General features: G+C 40.0%; 2 protein-coding genes across 5 annotated transcripts in view; both read left to right on the plus strand.

Moving 5' to 3' along the window:
- Nucleotides 1–11,067, plus strand: part of ZFP91 (ZFP91 zinc finger protein, atypical E3 ubiquitin ligase) — a 45,917-nt gene extending 34,850 nt beyond the window's left edge. For 2 of the 4 annotated variants that reach the window (XM_030333841.1, XM_030333839.1), the window contains 7 exons: nt 175–279; nt 808–942; nt 1,706–1,756; nt 2,179–2,257; nt 3,620–3,734; nt 6,761–6,860; nt 7,207–11,067. In XM_030333841.1, coding sequence (XP_030189701.1) covers nt 175–279; nt 808–942; nt 1,706–1,756; nt 2,179–2,257; nt 3,620–3,734; nt 6,761–6,860; nt 7,207–7,717 — 1,096 coding nt within the window. In that variant the 3' untranslated portion in view covers nt 7,718–11,067. The remainder of the gene's footprint in view (nt 1–174; nt 280–807; nt 943–1,705; nt 1,757–2,178; nt 2,258–3,619; nt 3,735–6,760; nt 6,861–7,206) is intronic. The other 2 variants (XM_030333842.1, XM_030333840.1) reach the window with 1 other exon arrangement.
- Nucleotides 11,068–11,924: 857 nt separating this feature from the next.
- Nucleotides 11,925–17,051, plus strand: CNTF (ciliary neurotrophic factor). The gene is made up of 2 exons (XM_030333844.1): nt 11,925–12,932; nt 14,150–17,051. Exons 1-2 carry the CDS (start codon nt 12,819–12,821, stop codon nt 14,636–14,638), a joined length of 603 nt encoding a protein of 200 aa, XP_030189704.1. The 5' UTR covers nt 11,925–12,818; the 3' UTR covers nt 14,639–17,051.
- The last annotated feature ends 1,595 nt before the right edge of the window (nt 17,052–18,646 follow it).

The following is an 18,646-nucleotide window of genomic DNA, read 5'->3' on the forward strand; positions in this document are numbered from 1 at the left end:
TAATTATTATTGTGAGGATAAAGTAGCTAGATTGCATCCAGTTAGACCGTAAGGATGAAAATTCTAAATAACTTACTGTGACTTTCTGGTACCTCTAAATAAATTAGCAAATAAAATCCAGTCAGATATAATCCTTACAACTAGAATTTCTAATCTCTTTTTGCTTCTTTTTAGTAGTGATGAGGAAGAGGAGGAAGAAGAAGAGATGCTAATCAGTGAAGAGGAAATACCATTCAAAGACGACCCAAGAGACGAGACCTACAAACCCCACTTAGAAAGGCACGTCTCAGATTTTACTCGAGACATGTCGATGAAAAATAAGTTAGGAAAGCACTATTGTGTGCTTTTATTTTGCCTTGTTACTAAACTAATGGGTATGGACTTCATTTTAAATGAGCAATTATGTACTTGTTTTGCAAATTGAACATGATCTTCTAACTCCTTCACACAGCCCTCTCTTCTATTTATATAGAACTTTATATTGATCATATCCAAATTATTGGATGTCTGCATGTTTATCTTAACAAGATACCATAATTGTCTGAATACTTAAAATTTTTTACTTTTGTCTTTCTGTGTATAACTATAGTGAATTTTGATTCTAGGGTGTTGTTAGCCTAAGTGACTTTAAGTATGTATCATTACCATGCGTGTGAGGAACAATTGACTGCAAATCATATTTCATGAGCTGAGGATCATAATTTTATAGTAAACCAATGATAATCACAGATTTTACCCCGTTGTCACAGGTCCCCTTGAAAAGATCATTTGCTGGATACCAGTGTTGAAATGCATTTGTGTTTTCAGGGAAACCCCAAAACCACGGAGGAAATCGGGGAAGGTGAAAGAAGAAAAAGAGAAGAAAGAAATTAAAGTGGAAGTGGAGGTAGAGGTGAAAGAAGAAGAGAATGAAATTAGAGAGGATGAGGAACCTCCTAGGAAGTGAGTAGGCAATTACTACTAAAAATGGAAACCTAACAGATTTTGAAGCCACTAGTGGGAAAAAAAGGGTGGGAGTGTGAGGAGGGTTATTGACAGGTACATATTGCTGCCTCAAGCAGCTGACAGTTTCATTCGAGAGACTCAAAAGCTTGAAAAGTTTAAATTTAATTCAAATCAATACTTAAAGAGATCTAAATGAGTGGGTAAGACGGGAGCTATTGGGAGGCAGGGTAAGAGCAAAAAAAGTATGGCAAATGTGGAGCTTCAAAAGAAGGGCAAATTAAGTAAGGCAAGTGATTTAAGAATCTTGACTTCCTGTACAGCCATCATTGCCTGTTGCAGAAATAAGATTTTGTTTTTTTAAGTGTTTAGGCTTTTGGTTCTGTATAAGGAGAGTAGAGTTTATATTCTCAGGGGTTTTAGATAATGGACTCTTTCGATTCTACTTTTTAAATTGATTAAATTTAGGTGATAGACTTTTTACTGAAACAACTCTTCAAGTAGTAACCTTGAGGTTTATCCAAATCTTCCATGGTAATGTATAGTTTATGAAAAGTATGTATTTAACTTGTGCAGATTTATTTAAGTGAAATTATTTTAGAATGACCTATTTGTTTGGCTTGTCAGATATGTCTTTGGTTCTGTCTATTATGGGGTATCCTTTGTTTCTGCCACCTTCTCTGTGGTCTTGAGTACATGTCTTCAGCCATCCTTCACTCCAAGCTTCAATCTGGAATATGTGGGTACTCTTATTTAATTACAGGAGAGGAAGAAGGCGAAAAGATGACAAAAGTCCACGATTACCCAAACGGAGGTAAGTAATTTATACCCTTACTGTGTTCCTTATTCCTGATGGTAAGCACTTTACTCACATAATTACTCACAATTACCTTGCAGGAATGGCTATTTAAAAATTTCTCAAATGCAACTTTATTAATGTCCTTGATGCAAAGTTACTGTGTTTTTATTTCCATTGCAGGGTCTTAAAAAATCTTAATGCTTCTTTACCTTTTGGGGAGTTCTAATTTATTTTGTCCATTTTTTTTTAAACTCTTTATCAAACATTTGGCCGTTTCTGGTTGTTTCTACATAAATTCTGTGCAAGCTGTATACTAGTAAAGAGATTTTAATTCTTTGTGCTATAAAATTGCTGTCCCCTATAGTGCACTGAATTAAGTCACTGTGCAGAGTGCCTCTTTTCTGTTTGCTAACATATCTCCTACATACTGATCATAGAAAAAAGCCTCCAATCCAGTATGTCCGTTGTGAGATGGAAGGATGTGGAACCGTTCTTGCTCACCCTCGCTATTTGCAGGTCAGTAAGTTGTTACATAAGGCAGCCTTTCAGGTTAGGTTCCATTACTAGTTCTCATATTTCATGAGATATTATAATTTGTGAACTCGTGCAGGCTTTATCATTGACGTACAATGTCAAGAAAAGTGTCTAGGGGCGCCTGGGTGACTCGGTTAAACGTCTGGCTTTAGCTCAGGTCGTGATCTCCCGGTTCGTGGGCTCAGGCCCCATCGAGCCCTCTGCTGTCAGCACAGAGTGCACTTCGGGTCCTCCATCCCCCCTCTCTCTGCCCCTCCCTCACTCATGCATGCTCTCGTTCTCTCAAAAATAAATAAACATTAAAAAAAAAAAAAGAAAAATGTCTAAAAACATAGCACAAAAAAAGGATTTCCTTGAAATAGTCTGGTGTTTCCTATTGTGGTGTAAATACCTCTGATAGATGATTTTACCAACACACCAGAGACACAGATGAACAGACTTTATTTTAATGTGTATTTTTAAAAATAAAATTAGCAACTCAAATCAGTGATTTCTTAAAATAAAACCTATTAATTAAAATAAATTTTTAGGGTTTTGTTTTTTTTTTAGTAGAGTTTTAAAAATGAATTAAAGATTCAGCTTATATTTAGGTCTAGCAGAGGACATGAAAGTGAAATGTTTATTACTAAACCTTAAGAAATGCCTCTTTGGGGGCACCTGGGTAGTTCAGTCGGTTGAGTGTTCATCTCTTGATTTCAGCTCAGGTCATGATCTCACGGTTTGTGGGATCCAGTCCCATGTCAGGCTCTGCGCTGACAGTGCCAGCACGGAACCTGCTTGAGATTTCTCTCTCCTGCTCTCTCTGCCCCCTCCTGCTTGTTCGCTTGTGCTCACACTCACTCTCACTCTGTCTCTCAAATAAATAAACATTGTAAAAAAAGGACAAATGGCCTGTTTGATTTTTAGTTTAGCAGCAAATATAATGCAAGAGAGACTAAGCCCTCACTTTCTGATTCTGGTTCTGTTATAGTAATGTTTGGTACTATTCTTTTGCTATAGGCCATTTACTGCATTCAGCGTTATATAATACATGATCTCTATATTCTCATGATAATGCATTTGGTATTGTTAGGGCAGTAACTGTCTCCATTTTGCCAGTGAGAACTGTAGCTTACAGTATTTAAGTACACTTCCTAAGGTCACACTGCTCATGAATGATGGACCCAGATTGGAATCCAGATCTGTTTCCATAGCCTATGTTCTTAACTATTTTATTATACTGCTCCCTCCCCCCATCCATATGCAGAGTATTTGGTTTTTCTTTAGCACTTTTGACTTAGCAAAGGAACAAGCTTTCAAGAAGCCTTAATTTTTATCCCTCTTTCTATTCTCTTACTGTTTTAGCACCACATTAAGTATCAGCATTTGCTGAAGAAGAAATATGTATGTCCTCATCCCTCCTGTGGGCGACTCTTCAGGCTCCAGAAGCAACTTCTACGACATGCCAAACATCATACAGGTACTTTTTTAAATAAAATGTTTTATCAAGTATTAAGTGCATTCTACTTTTAAGTATGTAGATTGGTAATGATACTTTTTTCTAATGTAAATCTTAAAAAGTCTACAGTCAAGTGTGAGAGGTGTGAAAATAAAATGTAATAAAACATAAATTTTATAAGAGATGAACAAACTAGGGCTTTTTCGCTTTTATCCTTTGACTTTTTTAAGAACTTTTATGACCAGGACAGTTTTTTTATTGAGCACATACTCTATATCACCTGTGGACTAGAAACTTTACATATGTTATCATCATCATTCAACATCACCAAGTTTGCTTATATTATCCCTGTTTTACAGCTGAGAAACCAGAGGCTTTGCCCATTAACTTGGCCTTGGTGACATCACTAGTTTTTAACAGAACCAAGATTTTCTAACTCCCTTTCTGGTAGATACTTTGTAGTAGCTCTTATGGACTAGAAACGAGGAGTATGAAGAGAAAGCCTGGATGGTAAAGAGGGTTGCCTCTGGTTTATGCTAACTACTCACTAGCTCCTGGCAATTCTGGTGCTGTTGAAATTGTGAAGGCTAGCTATTACATTCCCAGGAAATCTCCTGTAGGAGCTTTTCTTTTAAAAAGAGAAACCAAATGCCTTCGTAATACATAATATAGAATGGATTCAAATTCCACTCATTTTTAGCCACTGACAATCTCAAAGCCATTCAGTTAATAGGAACAAATTAGGCTGGGTATTAAGAGTTAATTGAGCAGGTGCCAGGCACTGGATTATTACCTACTATCTTTTCAGTAGTTGTGGAGGGTACAACTGGGAATTCTAGTTGTCTCCTACCCAGGGTTATACTGATATATGTACCCTTTCCATCTTTTACTGTATATGTGACTTAGACAAGTTGCTTAACTTCTCGCCTTTCCTCATCTGAAAAATAATGATAATGTCACAGATATCATGGAATTATTATAAGGATGAAATAAGATCACATCCATAGTGCTGTTTACTGCACAGGGCCTGGCACACAGACTTCTCAGAGCCCCAGGGTTTGAGCTCAGGTCTGACTCACTGCAAAGTCTGCAGTCTTCCCATGATACCATGCTGCTTCAGGGAGAATGTTGTCTCCACTCTATTCCTTGCTAGATGCTGCCATATCTCTGCTTCTTCTCCCTGTTAATACAGTTTTATTCTCTACAAAAGTAGTTTCTGACAACCAGTTTAGGGTATTAGCTGTAAGTATCAAGTAACTACTATGACAAACTGACTCCTTTAGAAATTCACTCCATTTCAATTATTTGTATTTGGTTAATACAATTTTATGATGTCATTGCAGTTTTTCTTTTTCCAAATTAGTATGTACAGACTCCCTTTGAAAATGTAATTTATTTGGGGCACCTGGATGGCTCAGTCGGTTAAGTGTTTGACTCTTGATTTTGGCTCAGGTCATGATCTTATGGTTTGTGGGATTGAGCTGTATGTGGGGCTTGTGCTGATGGTGTGGAGCCTGCTTGGAATTCTCTTACCATCTCTCTCTGCCCCTCCCCCACTCGTACATTTTCTCAATCTCTCTCTCTCTCTCTCTCTCTCTCTCTCTCTCTCTCTCTCTCTCTCAAAATAAACATTGTTTAAAAATGTAATTTATTTAAGCAAGTGGATGCCCCACCCAGGTTTGCATGTTACAATGAAACTAGAAAGGTAGACAAGACCTGGGAGACAAACTGAAGAGTTGTCTCTGGGTTAAAAGTGCATTTTTAGACCTTGCCTATTCATCATGTAGAAAATAGCCCAACAGGAATCGATGTCACTTGAGCGAGTTACTTACAGAATCTCAGACCCGCTCAACTAGCATCTGCATTTACTAACATCCCTAGATGATTCCCAAACATATTCAAGCTTGAGAAGAACCTGGCTCTTCTCCCACACTTGGCTTTAGAACTGTTTGGGATGGGGCATAGAATTAAATTGGATATTGTTTGCCTTTTAACTTATCCTCGTGTTTTCACTGTGACTATGTGTAGCAATTTTAACAGAAAGGCCCAGAAAACATAGTGGTCATTTATTCAAGAGATACAGAGCATCTCCTTGTCCACTTCTCTCCAAAACCAAGTGATAAAGAAATAATTAAGTGCAGTGCTCCTTTGACCCATAGATTTTACACCATGTTACCAAGTTCATCAAAAATCCTGTGAAATTTGGGGGGATTGTGAAATGACAGAGGCAGAGGTTGAATGGTGCAGAAGATGTGGGGTAGGAGAATAAGGTAAAGAATACAGGTACTGTTTGCACATATATGATGACAGTAACTTGAACCTTTTTGAGAGAAATTTAAATTGTTTATCTTGGGTAACATTTTTTAAACCTGAAACAGAAGACATGATTACCACTTTAATTGTGGATCACTTTTCTTCTAGGAGATGCCAAATTCTGTTGTTATTGTTGATTTTGGTGTTTGAGTGCCAAATTCTTCATATGTAAGCATTCAGCTTCCACAGTCTGGAAAAACTGTTTTAAAGAATAAAATCCAGGGAAAATGTAGTTGTTTACTTACTAAGCAATTTATCCAAGATCTGGATTATTGGTAAGATTGAGATTAGGGTTCCAATTCTCCTATTTCCATTAGGTTGTTTTTGTTTTGCTTTGTTTAGTTTTCTAAAACAAGTCCTGGGTGCCTGGGTGGCTGAGTCGGTTAAGCCTCTGACTTGCTCAGGTCATGATCTCATGGTCCGTGAGTTCGAGCCCCATGTCCAGCCTGCAGCCTGCTTTGAATTCTGTGTCTCCCTCTCTCTCTGCCCCTCCCATGCTCACAGTCTTGTCTGTCTGTCTGTCTCTCTGTCTCTCTCTCTTCCTCTCAAAAACAAACATGAAAAAAGAAAATAGTATATATCTTTTTAAAATTTTGTTTATCCAAAGTGTATTTTATACATTGAAAACAATATTGCTCTTACTAACTGATCATCTGCTTACTTACTGTAAACTGGGAAAAAATACTTAAGAGGGATTCGAAATGGAACACTGACCACATTATTTTTCTTCTTAGATCAAAGGGATTATATCTGTGAATATTGTGCCAGGGCCTTCAAGAGCTCTCACAATCTGGCAGTGCACCGGATGATTCACACTGGCGAGAAGCCGTTACAGTGAGTGTTTATTTACTGGTGAACATCTGGGGGAGAAGCGCATACATGCCCTGCTCGCGGGTTAGCCCCTGTACAGACATTTCAGTTGCCACTGCTGTTTACTTTTACCAAATCAGAGGATTGATTGGGGATGCAAGTTACTTAGTGAACTTTTCCTTGTTTCCTCTGGTTTTTAAACAAAAGAAAAAGATTAGTTTTCCATCTAGTTAACTTTTCCTAATTTTTCACAAGTATATGTTAGTGTCTGTTGCTTGTATATGTGACCTCTAAGTTCTTGCCCTGACCCTGAGTAAGAGCCCTTTTCATTTCTCTGTTTGATCAGCCATTTCCTCTTCCGCTCTCTTAGATGCGAGATCTGTGGATTTACTTGTCGGCAAAAGGCATCCCTTAATTGGCACATGAAGAAGCATGATGCAGATTCCTTCTACCAGTTCTCTTGCAATATCTGTGGCAAAAAATTTGAGAAGAAGGACAGCGTAGTGGCACACAAAGCAAAAAGCCACCCCGAGGTGCTGATTGCCGAAGCTCTGGCTGCCAATGCAGGCGCCCTCATCACCAGCACAGATATCTTGGGCACTAACCCAGAGTCCCTGACACAACCTGCAGATGGGCAGGGTCTTCCTCTTCTTCCTGAGCCATTGGGAAACTCCACCTCTGGAGAGTGCCTCCTGCTAGAAGCCGAAGGGATGTCAAAGTCATACTGTAGTGGGACAGAGCGGGTGAGCCTGATGGCTGATGGGAAGATCTTTGTGGGAAGTGGCAGCAGTGGGGGCACTGAAGGGCTGGTCATGAACTCGGATATACTCGGTGCTACCACAGAGGTTCTGATTGAAGATTCAGACTCTACTGGACCTTAGTGGAAGGGAAGACTTTGGGCACTGGGACAGCTCAGACTTTGTATTTAAAAGATAAAAAGGACAAAAAAAAAATTTAAAGCATTTAAAATCTAGTAAAATAACTGAAGGGCCTGCTCTTTCCATTGTGGATCACAGCACACACATCTACACCCACCTTCTTCTCCCTCTATTGTCCCCTTTATAAAATTGATGTTGCCTTTACCAAAAAGGTAGGCAAAAAAGAAGAAGCTCTTAAAGTGAGGGTTATCCTCCTACTCCGTTCCAGCCAGGCAGACTTCGTGCTCACCGGCAGATCCCTTCTTAAACCTGTAACTGATGTGCTCTGGATCAGCTTTTAACTCTTGATAGTATATTACTGTCCTCTAAGCCCCTTCTCCTTCACTGCTGCCCTATGGTTCTGGCTTCTACCCACCGCGGCACACTTACCCCCAAAGCATCATACAGTTCTAATCTCTGGAGGCTGGCAGCTTGACTTGGCACTTTAGGCCCCCTGGCAGGGTGAGCTGTTAAAACAGCCCACCTCTCTCACTCACCCCCTTCTCCTCCATTCCCTGCTGGGTTTAGGAAAGGAAGGATTCATGGGGACCACCTCCCTCCTCTGTGACCCCAGCACTTCAGTCCCCTCCCAACACCTCCATCTGGTTCTCAGTGGTGCTCATTAGCTTGGAAGCAGGCTCCCAACAGGGAGGGGGGCTGCCCTCTACATGGTTTCTCTGACCATAAGACAGGGCTCTGTATCAGTGAGAAAAGTCCCAGACTAATGGCAGAAATTTGCACTTTGAACATGTGTGTTTTTGTGTTGTGGAACCTGAGATTCCTTATTTATTAATGGAAAGTCTGTTTTTCTTTTTTTTTTTTTTTTTTTTTTTTCTTTTTTTTGGATCTTTGTTGCTATATTTTGTGGGGCTGGGAGAGATTAGATTGTTCTGACATGGGGTCCTTTCCATAAGAAGTACTTTTGAAGGCAAGATATAGGGTTGAAGAAGCACAGCCAGCCTCTAAATCATAGCTCTCCAGTGGCCTTTAAAGAATGCTGGTCCTCAGCACTAACAAAATCACTACAGTAGCATACAGTAGCCTAATGCTTTTTCAGAAGCCTATTTAGGGAAGGTTGTTAGGTTTTCAGTATTTAGTGCTCTTTGAGTTTTTAGAGCATTGAAATTTAGGAATTTTGAGAGGATGAGAAGGATTGTTCAGGGTCTGAATTACAGATACAAGATTTTCTCTTATGCATTTCTTTTCTTTTTTTGTCCCCTTCATTTCTTCCTGCACACCTTCCTGTTGGCCCAACTGTGGCCCCTTGCTTTGTTTTGGTTTTTGCTTTATCATTGGTTCATTCCAGCTCCCAATTAGTGAAGGACACTGCCATCAGTGAAGAGGTCTATGACTCGTACAGTTTTAAGTCAAGGAAAATTGCTCTGTTTTGTTTTCCTTCTAAGAACACTTCAGAAGAGGAAAGACTTCCATAGACGAAGTTAATAATCTGTATAATAATCACCTTGGCTTTCACCTAAAATTCTGGGAATTACCACTTCCATTGAGATAGAATGGGGTAGACTGCTTATTCCTGTCCATGGGAGAGGCAGGTGGTGTTTTTTTTTACAAGTTTATAACTCCTAGAAGACTAAAAACCTATTAGGGGATTTTTAGAGAATTAGAAGGGCAGTTTCTATCCTTCTGTGTACCTCACAAGCCGGAGTTAAAGGCTTGTCCTATTCATTGTTTGTCAGAAATGTGTGATGGCTATTGGAAAGAATGAAGTTTTGCTGGGATCAAAATAAGGAATGGCTTGTTTTTCACAAACACTAAAACGACAAAGTTTATTAATTTTCTCTTTGATTTATTTTTTTCCAAAAAGAGGGGTAACAAAATGTCATCTCTGAAAGAGGCTTACTTTACACCCACTAGTGTCAGTGGTTGGGATGCCAGGGATAGGGAGTCAGACACCTACAGTGAACAGACTTAAATGCACCATTGTTTCTTTTCAGAGTGTTGCAGATTTGCCGTCCCTCCAGTGTGGGGGTAGAAAATGGAATAAGGATAGAAGGGATGTAGAATATGCTTTCCTGCCCACAGTAAGGATTTGGAATGGACTCTGGTATGTTGAGTACATTTGAAAATATTATCAGATTGATTGGGTGCGTTTACAACAAAGTCATTCCACTTCCCTTATAAGTCCTTTTTATATTGTTTCACTGGCTCGCATCTGGACTCCACACTTAAGTTCTGTCGTCGTCACATTTATCTTCTTTGTCCCTGTAAGTTGTGCTTGCAGTGGTTAGTCATCAGATATTTTAACCACCTACACAAAAGCAAACTGCGTAAAAAACTTGATGAGAGAAAGGGAAAATATGTTTTTCCCTATATCACACTCCTCCCCATCAAAAGCAACAAGTTAGTTCTAATAATTAGGAACTTTCTGTTTCTCCTTTTGTTTCTTGACCTCTTTATAGGTACCATTTGCCAGCAGTTGGCTTCAATAAGTTATTATTATCAGTATGCAATCAATTTTAAAATATTCTCCAGGGACTTTATCTTTTTTCCTTTTGAGAAAGGGATGCTAGCACAATAAAAAGTGGTGCAAGTAAGCTGGCTTCTACTAGGCCCTCTTCCCTTTCCCTGTCTGCTTATCACGCTGTTTACTTCTATGTCCTTCCAAGGAGCTCTCCTAACCTTAAAATTCCACGTTGCCTACTCATAGTCAAATTGTGTTACCTTTTTAATAACTCTTCCCATTGCATATTCTCCATCTTGAATTGGCAATTCTAAATTCTGAAAATGTAACTCAGATACAAGTATTCTTTCTGGGAGATGCGCTTCCCCCTAATCTCTGGTTGCCTGTGGTTATTCTGCATAATTGAGACTTACTGTGCTTCAGAGAGTTTGGATACACACTGGCCAGGATTACTGGGAGTTAAAAAAAAAAGAAATCAGGTATGGAAAAGCATCTACATAGAGCACTTGAACCTCCTTTGTACCTGTTGGAAAAAAATCTAAAAAGTGTACTGAAGCCAGCTAAGGTTATCACGGTCTGGTTGTTTGAAGTACCATTTTTCCCTCCTCCTTTTTCCCACTTTCCAATGTACTCAAGAAATTTGAAAAATTGTAATGGATCAATTTAAAATATTTTATTTCCTGAAAGCCTTTTTTGCCTGTTGTAATGTGCAGGACCCTTCTCCTTTGATGGGAGAGACAGGTAGTTACCTGAATCTAGGTTGAAAAGGTTATGTAAAAAGAAATTATAATAAAAGGGATACTCTGCTTTTCAAATCCTTGTTTTCTCTTAATCTAGTTAAGGCATATCCAAAATAAATATGTAAAGAAGAACAATAAAAGTTGTCTTCTTGGAAGCAACTTGTCTTCCTTGATTGTAATGATTACAGTTCTCCAAAGGATGAAGACCATTGATGCCGTTCAGTGAGAAACAAGTGCCCTCAGAGCAGGTTTTATGTGGCAGATGCTGTTTGCTCTCATTGAGAATCAGACAGTTAGCATCTGACTCATTTTAGTTCTTGATTTCTAATGCTGAGTTGCCATAGGATTCTGTGATCATCTGGCAAACTTGGAAATCCCTCCCATGTTTTGGCAGACTTGTAGAAAAGGTGGCCTTATTAGTCTAGTAGAACGTTAAGGATGCTGTGAAGTTTATGTTAGTCTGATAAGTGACAAAACCTTGGTGGCATTCAGTATCGGTGCTTTTTCAGAAAACTCCGTGTCCACGCAAGTACTAACTTAAAAAAAAAGAACTAGAATCCTCCTACATTCTTAAAAGGCCTACTATGACAGCACCCACTTCTCACTTTTCTCCCTTCTTACTCTCGCTTATTGTTTACTTATGGAAGTTTGCACCTGAGGTGTGGGTTTCAGTGTAGAGGCAACGTCTATGCTATGAAACAGTGGGAGCTAATTGATTGATTCAGGGATGACACTTGCAGCTCTTGGGTCAGTAAGTATCATCCTCTAACCTATGGAGTTAAATGCAATAGAACAACAACTCTGCACATGCTGTTAAACTCTTTTGCCCTCATTTCAAAGCCCAGCTCATTCTCTTATCTTGTTGAGAAGCAGTGTGGTGTGACTGGGCTAAGGAAGAAAAAGAAAAGCATGTTGTCACTTGAGACTGCCTTAGAAATGTTACCCGGTCAGGGTTGGGTGTTTCCTGTCCTTTGGAAGAAAACAGGCCTAAACAGTACCTTCCTCATCCTGTAGCTATGAGGAAGGCACCATGATCGAGGTTAGAGATGCTTACTTTGCTGATTTTTTAGTGTAAATTAAACTAACTTTAGATACATAATGAAGTGATACAAATGAAAAGATGCTGTATTTTTAAGGGACCTGTTTCACATAAACTTTGTTTCTTAACAAATGTGAAAAACCTAAAGAATGAAATTGGAAAGTCAATGAGAGAAACAGCTGTAAAATCAGAGACCTATATTGAAATTTTGTGCCTGCTTTCTGGGTTTTGTGTACATTATTTACTTTAAGCCTCAATTTCGTATGTAAAATGGGGAAATTAATATTTATCTCATAGAATTATTCCATAGGTCGAATAAAGGCTTTAAAGCCTTTAGCACAGTGTCTGGTCCAGAGTAGCTGCTTAATCAGTGGCGGTTGTATTTATAGTAATAACTTAATATTCTTGAACACTTTACCAGGCCAAAAAAAGGAAAGAAAGAGGAGGACATGGGGAATACAAAGGAGGGTAAGAATAAAATTAAATGATTATATGCATATAATACAGATCACATTAGGCAGGGGTGTCATGAGGATTAGTGTGATAGTGACCTTGTTGCTAAGTGCAAAAGCAAAACAATGACATAAAAACAAGTAGGCTAGGCACTGAGTGGAGGAGAGAGATGGAGGCAGACACTGCAGGAAAAAAAGCTGATTAAAAAGGGGCCTTTGATTCCACAGGCACAAAAATCCACAGCCAGGAATTTGCTGCCACCTCTGAGTCAGGCAGGGGGTGGGGGTGGGGTGCACAATCCCATTAGTACAGAATGCCCAGTGGATTTAGTCTGAGAGTCACATTTCTTATTTGGACCAGTGTAGACAGAAGCAAACCCAGCTCACTTGTTTCCTGGGACATTTGAGTTAGGGGATGGCTTTCGCAGAGCACTCATCGCTGACCCCTCACCGCCGGGACCTCTGTAGCCGCTCTATCTGGCTAGCGAGGAAGATTCGTTCAGATCTGACTGCTCTTATGGAATCTTATGTAAGTTGCCTATTTTGCTGTTGTCTGTTTTCACTTCATCTCCTCTGATGGAGCCCGTTACCACCATGTCTGTCCCAGCCCCCATTGCCAATCGTGAAGGCCCTCCTCATATAGTCATTCATAGATTGGGCCCGTCATTTGACATGGTTCTTCATGGTTCCTTCCCTTAAGGAAACTCCTGTGACCTTATTTTCTTCTCTAGGCTATTTAGGAGACATGCTCTTTGAATAAGAAAATATACATGGGGTTCTGGGTAGGATTGGCTGTATGTCTTGGAGGCTGTTCCTAATTTGATCGCCTACAGTCTGAATTCTACCAGAATAGATTAGCCGTGGGCCCTCTAAGTATGGGTTCTTCGTATACATCGTTCTGAATTTTTGCACTGTGTAAAGAGTGAGGTGTATAGGATTGAGAGAAGAGCAGCACAGATCCAAAGAATTTCTCCTAGCCACCCACTTTTTCATAATTTATACAAGTCTCCCTGTGTCTAAATAGAATAGTCACCTACACTGTCAAAAGGATCCCCTAGAAAATTCACTGGGAGTTCCAGACTGGTTTTCTGATAGAAGGAGATCCCCATCGGTGTCCATCTAAGGCCTATAGGAACACTGAAGGCCCTGTGAGAGTTCTGAATATAGATTGGTACAGCCTCACCAGTTAGAAATCAGACTCTTTGAGATACCAAAGAGTCTGATTTTTTTTTTTTTTTTTTAAACGAATTCCCACTGAATTCTCTTAAAGGATTGTCCTCACCATTGAGAGTGGACAATGGAAGAGACGGGGTTAGAAGAATTCTGCAGTGGGTTAATTCTAGGGCTTCATAGATGTACCCAGTGTTTTTAAGTATGTTTAAATTACTTAAATCTCCAATATGATCTAAAATACTCCAGTTTCCAGGAGGCAGTTTGAAGTGGGAAGGAAGCATTCTAGACCAGTGGTTTTCAACCTTTAGAACCCAATGAAAACTGCAGATTCTCCCACAAAAACTGAACAGGTAGTCAAAACAGTATGTATAATTTCAGAGACAATAAGGTCTTCCTAAAGTCCCATCATTGGATCTCAAATAAAGAGTTCCTTTTGTAGATTTGTTATTTTCTTTACAATCTGGATCCTTTTTGACCAGGAAGATGAAAAAGATTTTACATGAGATTTAGGGATGAAATAAAAATGTTGGGATAATTACAGAAGATATGATGTTTTTATGTATCCTTGGCCAGATGAAGCATCAGGGCCTGAACGAGAACATAAACCTGGACTCTGTGGATGGTGTGCCAATGGCAAGCACTGATCGATGGAGTGAGCTGACTGAGGCAGAACGACTCCAAGACAACCTCCAAGCTTATCGTGCCTTCCATGTTATGTTGGCCAGGCTTTTAGAAGACCAACAGGTACATTTTACTCCAGCTGAAGGGGACTTCCATCAAGCAATACATACCCTTCTACTCCAAGTTGCTGCCTTTGCTTACCAACTGGAGGAATTAATGATGCTCCTGGAACACAAGATCCCCCCCAATGAGGCTGATGGGATGCCTACCGTTGTTGGAGATGGTGGTCTCTTTGAGAAGAAGCTGTGGGGCCTGAAGGTGTTGCGAGAGCTTTCACAGTGGACAGTTAGATCCATTCGTGACCTTCGAGTCATTTCTTCTCATCAGACTGGGATTCCAGCACACGGGAGCCATTATATTACAAATGACAAGAAAATCTAGCAGTTTTCCCTTTTCTCTCCCCCTTCCTTTTCTAGTGGAATATACACAGTTCCCTGAGGCCTCACTTTCCCATTCTTAAGTTTTGAAAGTTTTCTAACCTTTTAAGACCACAGGCATTTTCATCAAGTATGGTTGGAGACATGGACAAATGGGCATAAGGTTTATTGTGGAGAGTGTGTGTGTGTGTGTGTGTGTGTGTGTGTGTTTTGGACCATGAGGGAGTGGGGACAAGGGCAACATCCTTCCACTTTAGTGCTCTAACCTTTTCTACCCACTAAGTTAACCTTACAAGTATTTAACAGTCTCACAGGATAAATGTATGTTTAACTTTAGTCCTAGATGACTTTTCTGAGAAGACTGAAACAGTGAATGAAAAATCATGGACTCTACTAGCCAATTCAAACTCACAGATAATAAAAATAGTAACTAACGTTTATGGAGTATGTACTGTATTGTAGCAGTACGCCAGGGGCTCTGTGTGTAATTTCCACAACTCTGTTGAGGGAGGTAGTGTTCTCCCCTCTTGGCAGATGAGAAAACAGAAATTACAACTTGTTCAAGGTTACCCACCTAGCAAATGGCACGCTTCAGTTTGAACTCAGATCTTTCTCACTCTAAAGCCTATGTGCCCTTCACTTTAGAGGCCTAATTATGAACTTCTTTCACTGCACCTCTGTGTCACAGAGGGTTGGAAAATTGACCCATGTAGTCTATCCCTAGCACTGGAAAAACAATCCCCATTATGTGTCCTGATGTTACTAGAACAAAATTTGCATGAAGGGCAGTATTTGTTGCCCATGCCTAGCTAAGAAGAGAGCACTGGAGATGTTAAGATTCGGTTTGGGGAAAAGATTAGGCCCACCAGACTTGTGAAATTAAGAAGCTCCAGGCTGCTTTAGAGTGCCCACAAATGTTTTTTGAGTTTTGGATTGGGCACAACTCGTACTAGGTTACCTCACATTTATTGTAATCAGCAATGTGGCAACATAGGCACTGTAAGCCAAGCATTCATGCACAATGGTTGGAATACTACTCAGGTTAAAATGTCACAAAACTCCTTTTACCACACATTCTCTGGACTTAGTCATGAGGAGAGGGTGAGGCCCACTCTGTTCCAAGTAGGAATGCCAGCGATACTGAAGCAATATACAGCAAAGCCTCCATGCTTCACAAGAAAGGGGCAGGGCATTGTGTTCAATGTTCTTGAGAGAAACACTGTATGAAAGACCCCAACTAGTAAATGTGGGCATTAATGGAAAAGGTCATTTGCGGTCAGGCGTACGAACCAGTGCTGCAGTGTAAACCCAGAAGTTCTCAGGTGTGACGTTATTTTATGCTACCAGTTAAAGTCACCATCGTGGATGGGGAACCCAAATCAGTTTAGTTTACTTACTGTGCTCTTAAGTGAACCATGAGTCAGAGAGGGCTAACCGCATAGGTTGCATGAGATTGGGATGGGGTGACTTAGCTTTCATCTTTTTCCCACAAGGGTTTGTGTCCACAACTCCACGAGGTCAGTGTTATGAGGACTCTGGGAGAGGCACTGTGGCAATACAGGGCAAGGAAGGCCCTGCTCTGCAATATACATCTGTGGAAATGGCCTTGTATGTGTAGAAGACATCAGTTCTGGTTGGAATTGTGAGGCACGAGGTTAGGGTTAGGGAGTTCTAGGGAGGAGCTCGATGAGGGCCAGAAATCATTTTCTGGAGGAGGGAGGAGTTCGGTTGTATCTCAGAGGGTGGCTGGGTACTAAATAAAGAGAAATCATGAGAAGAGGAAGAGTTGGCTGGTTAGAAGAAAGTGAGGCAGTAATAAGCATTTGGGTCCAGCTGCCACTCGAGGTTAATGTTTGGTTTTATTTCATTTGTAATTTTGGTGTATAGGTAGATACTGTCTCAGTAAAAGCATAGAGGCTTACTTCACTTAAGCTTTCTCTGATTTGAACTTTTTCTTCTGCTTAAGAGCAGTATTTCTAATGGATAAAGTACCTGTTTATTAATGTGAAGCTCGTAGATTTACCTATGAAGTGTTTTAGGCTCTTTCTGTTTAATGGATAAAGATGGGAATACAGTTTCTTACTGGGGAGTAACTGAACACAAACCTGAATCTGAAAGAAGTGGCTCCCAAGTGTTTTGTTTTTATATTCAGCAGATGAGGCAGAGCAGACGTTGGCAGAAGTTTTGGAAATCAAGGGAGCATGACTTAAGCTTTGTTGAGTTACATGTGTAGAAATATTTATCTGTAAGAGGCACATTCGAAGTGGCAGAGGGTCCAGGAAAGGTACAAGTACTAACTACTGAATAGGAGAAAAATAGGAAGCTGTGTGAGTCTTGATTAGTAAGCAGCCAAGTCCCCCTGAGTGTGTACGCCCAGCGTTGTGATAAGAGTTCTGTATCAGTTTCTTCAAAAAAAACTTGCAGCATGCCTCAAAAGAATTATGGGGAGGGGCGCCTGGGTGGCTCAGTTGGTTGAGCGATTGGCTCAGGTCATGATCTCACAGTTTGTGAGTTCGAGCCCTGCGTCAGGCTCTGTGCTGACGGCTCGGAGCCTGGAGCCGGCTTCGGATTCTCTGTCTCCCCACTCTCTGCCCCTTCCCTGCTCATGCTCTGTCTTCTCTCTCTCTCTCTCTCTCTCTCTCTCTCTCTCTCTCTCTCAATAATAAATGTTAAAAAAAAATTTTGTTTTTTAAAAAGAAAGAAGTATGGGGAAAATCCCTAGAAAAATGTAGACAGAATAAGGGAGAAATGAGCACTCAGCTCTAATAACAAAGTCGCAAAAGTGTGTGGATCTGAACGTGTCAACTGTGCATCTTGCTTCTCTGAAATGGACGCGACATTGAAGAAGGGACTGACAACAGGCCCGTGTTCTAGGGGTGTGTCTCAAAATACAGATAGGAATGATGGCAACACTGTGGAAGTATGGTTTTTTTTAAGAGTCCAGAACCCAAAAGAGATTTTTGGTCTTTAGGTTTTAGTTCCCTTGTTTCTTAGATCTATATATGGATAGGATCTCTGGGGAATCATATTTTTATAGACATATAAACATATCTATAGTTATATAATATGCAACTATAAGATTTATATAAAATGTATAATGTAATTATATATATATGTAAAGGCATTTGTGTGTGTGTGTGTGTGTGTGTGTGTATATATATATATATATATATATTTTTTTTTTTTTTTTTTTTTTTTAAGCATGAGTTTAGTTCCTAACCCCTAACTCATATTTTGTAAAGAGGAGTCCTTCTATCCCACAGCCTCTAGAAAAGTCCTTTGTTAGGAGAGAGATTCTGTTTTTCTGAATCGGTAAGGAATTACATGTATGAGAACTGGTAAACTTTGCATTGGTTTAAGAAGGTGATTTGGAAAACACTTGCAAATTGGCACAAACTCACAGGCCAACCATCAAATAAAATTAGCTTTGAAATGATCAGGTTTGAGGGAAGTGAAGGTTTTAATAAAGTCATCGCCTTGGTATTGCTGTTATTTCAGGCTCATGTGGATTAAAGCCCAGTGGATGACTCATTCTTGTGACCACTGGTCAAACAGGCAGAGGACAAGTAAATATTTCAGGGAGACCTACATAGTTCCAAAGTGGTTTAGAATGACTATGAATCCTCAGCTCTTCATAAAGTGGCTGAACACCTACTCTCTTAATACTAAGGAGTAACACAGAAATGCAGGAAGCAAAGGGGCTTCCACCAGGGCGATAAAGTGATTGGTGAAGAGGAAAAATAAGTCCAATTTGGGTATCAACTTCAGTCGATTTATGGTAGGTGCACGAGTGTTAGTTACTAGGCAGTGTTTAAGCCAGGGCATTTAAGAAGAAAGGTGTGGCCTCCTGCCTCAGCCCACCCAAGAACAAACCTCCCGGATGTCGGGGACACTGAAAAAGTGAAAGTGGTAAAACTGTCTTTCCACTCAAGCTTCTGTAGAGCCCTGAAGTCTACAGATAAACAGTAAAAAATACAGTTTGATCTTTTGATGAAATGTGCGGGGTGTGCGG

Source organism: Lynx canadensis, chromosome D1, assembly GCF_007474595.2.
Source record: "Lynx canadensis isolate LIC74 chromosome D1, mLynCan4.pri.v2, whole genome shotgun sequence".
NCBI classification, from domain to species: Eukaryota; Metazoa; Chordata; class Mammalia; order Carnivora; family Felidae; genus Lynx; species Lynx canadensis.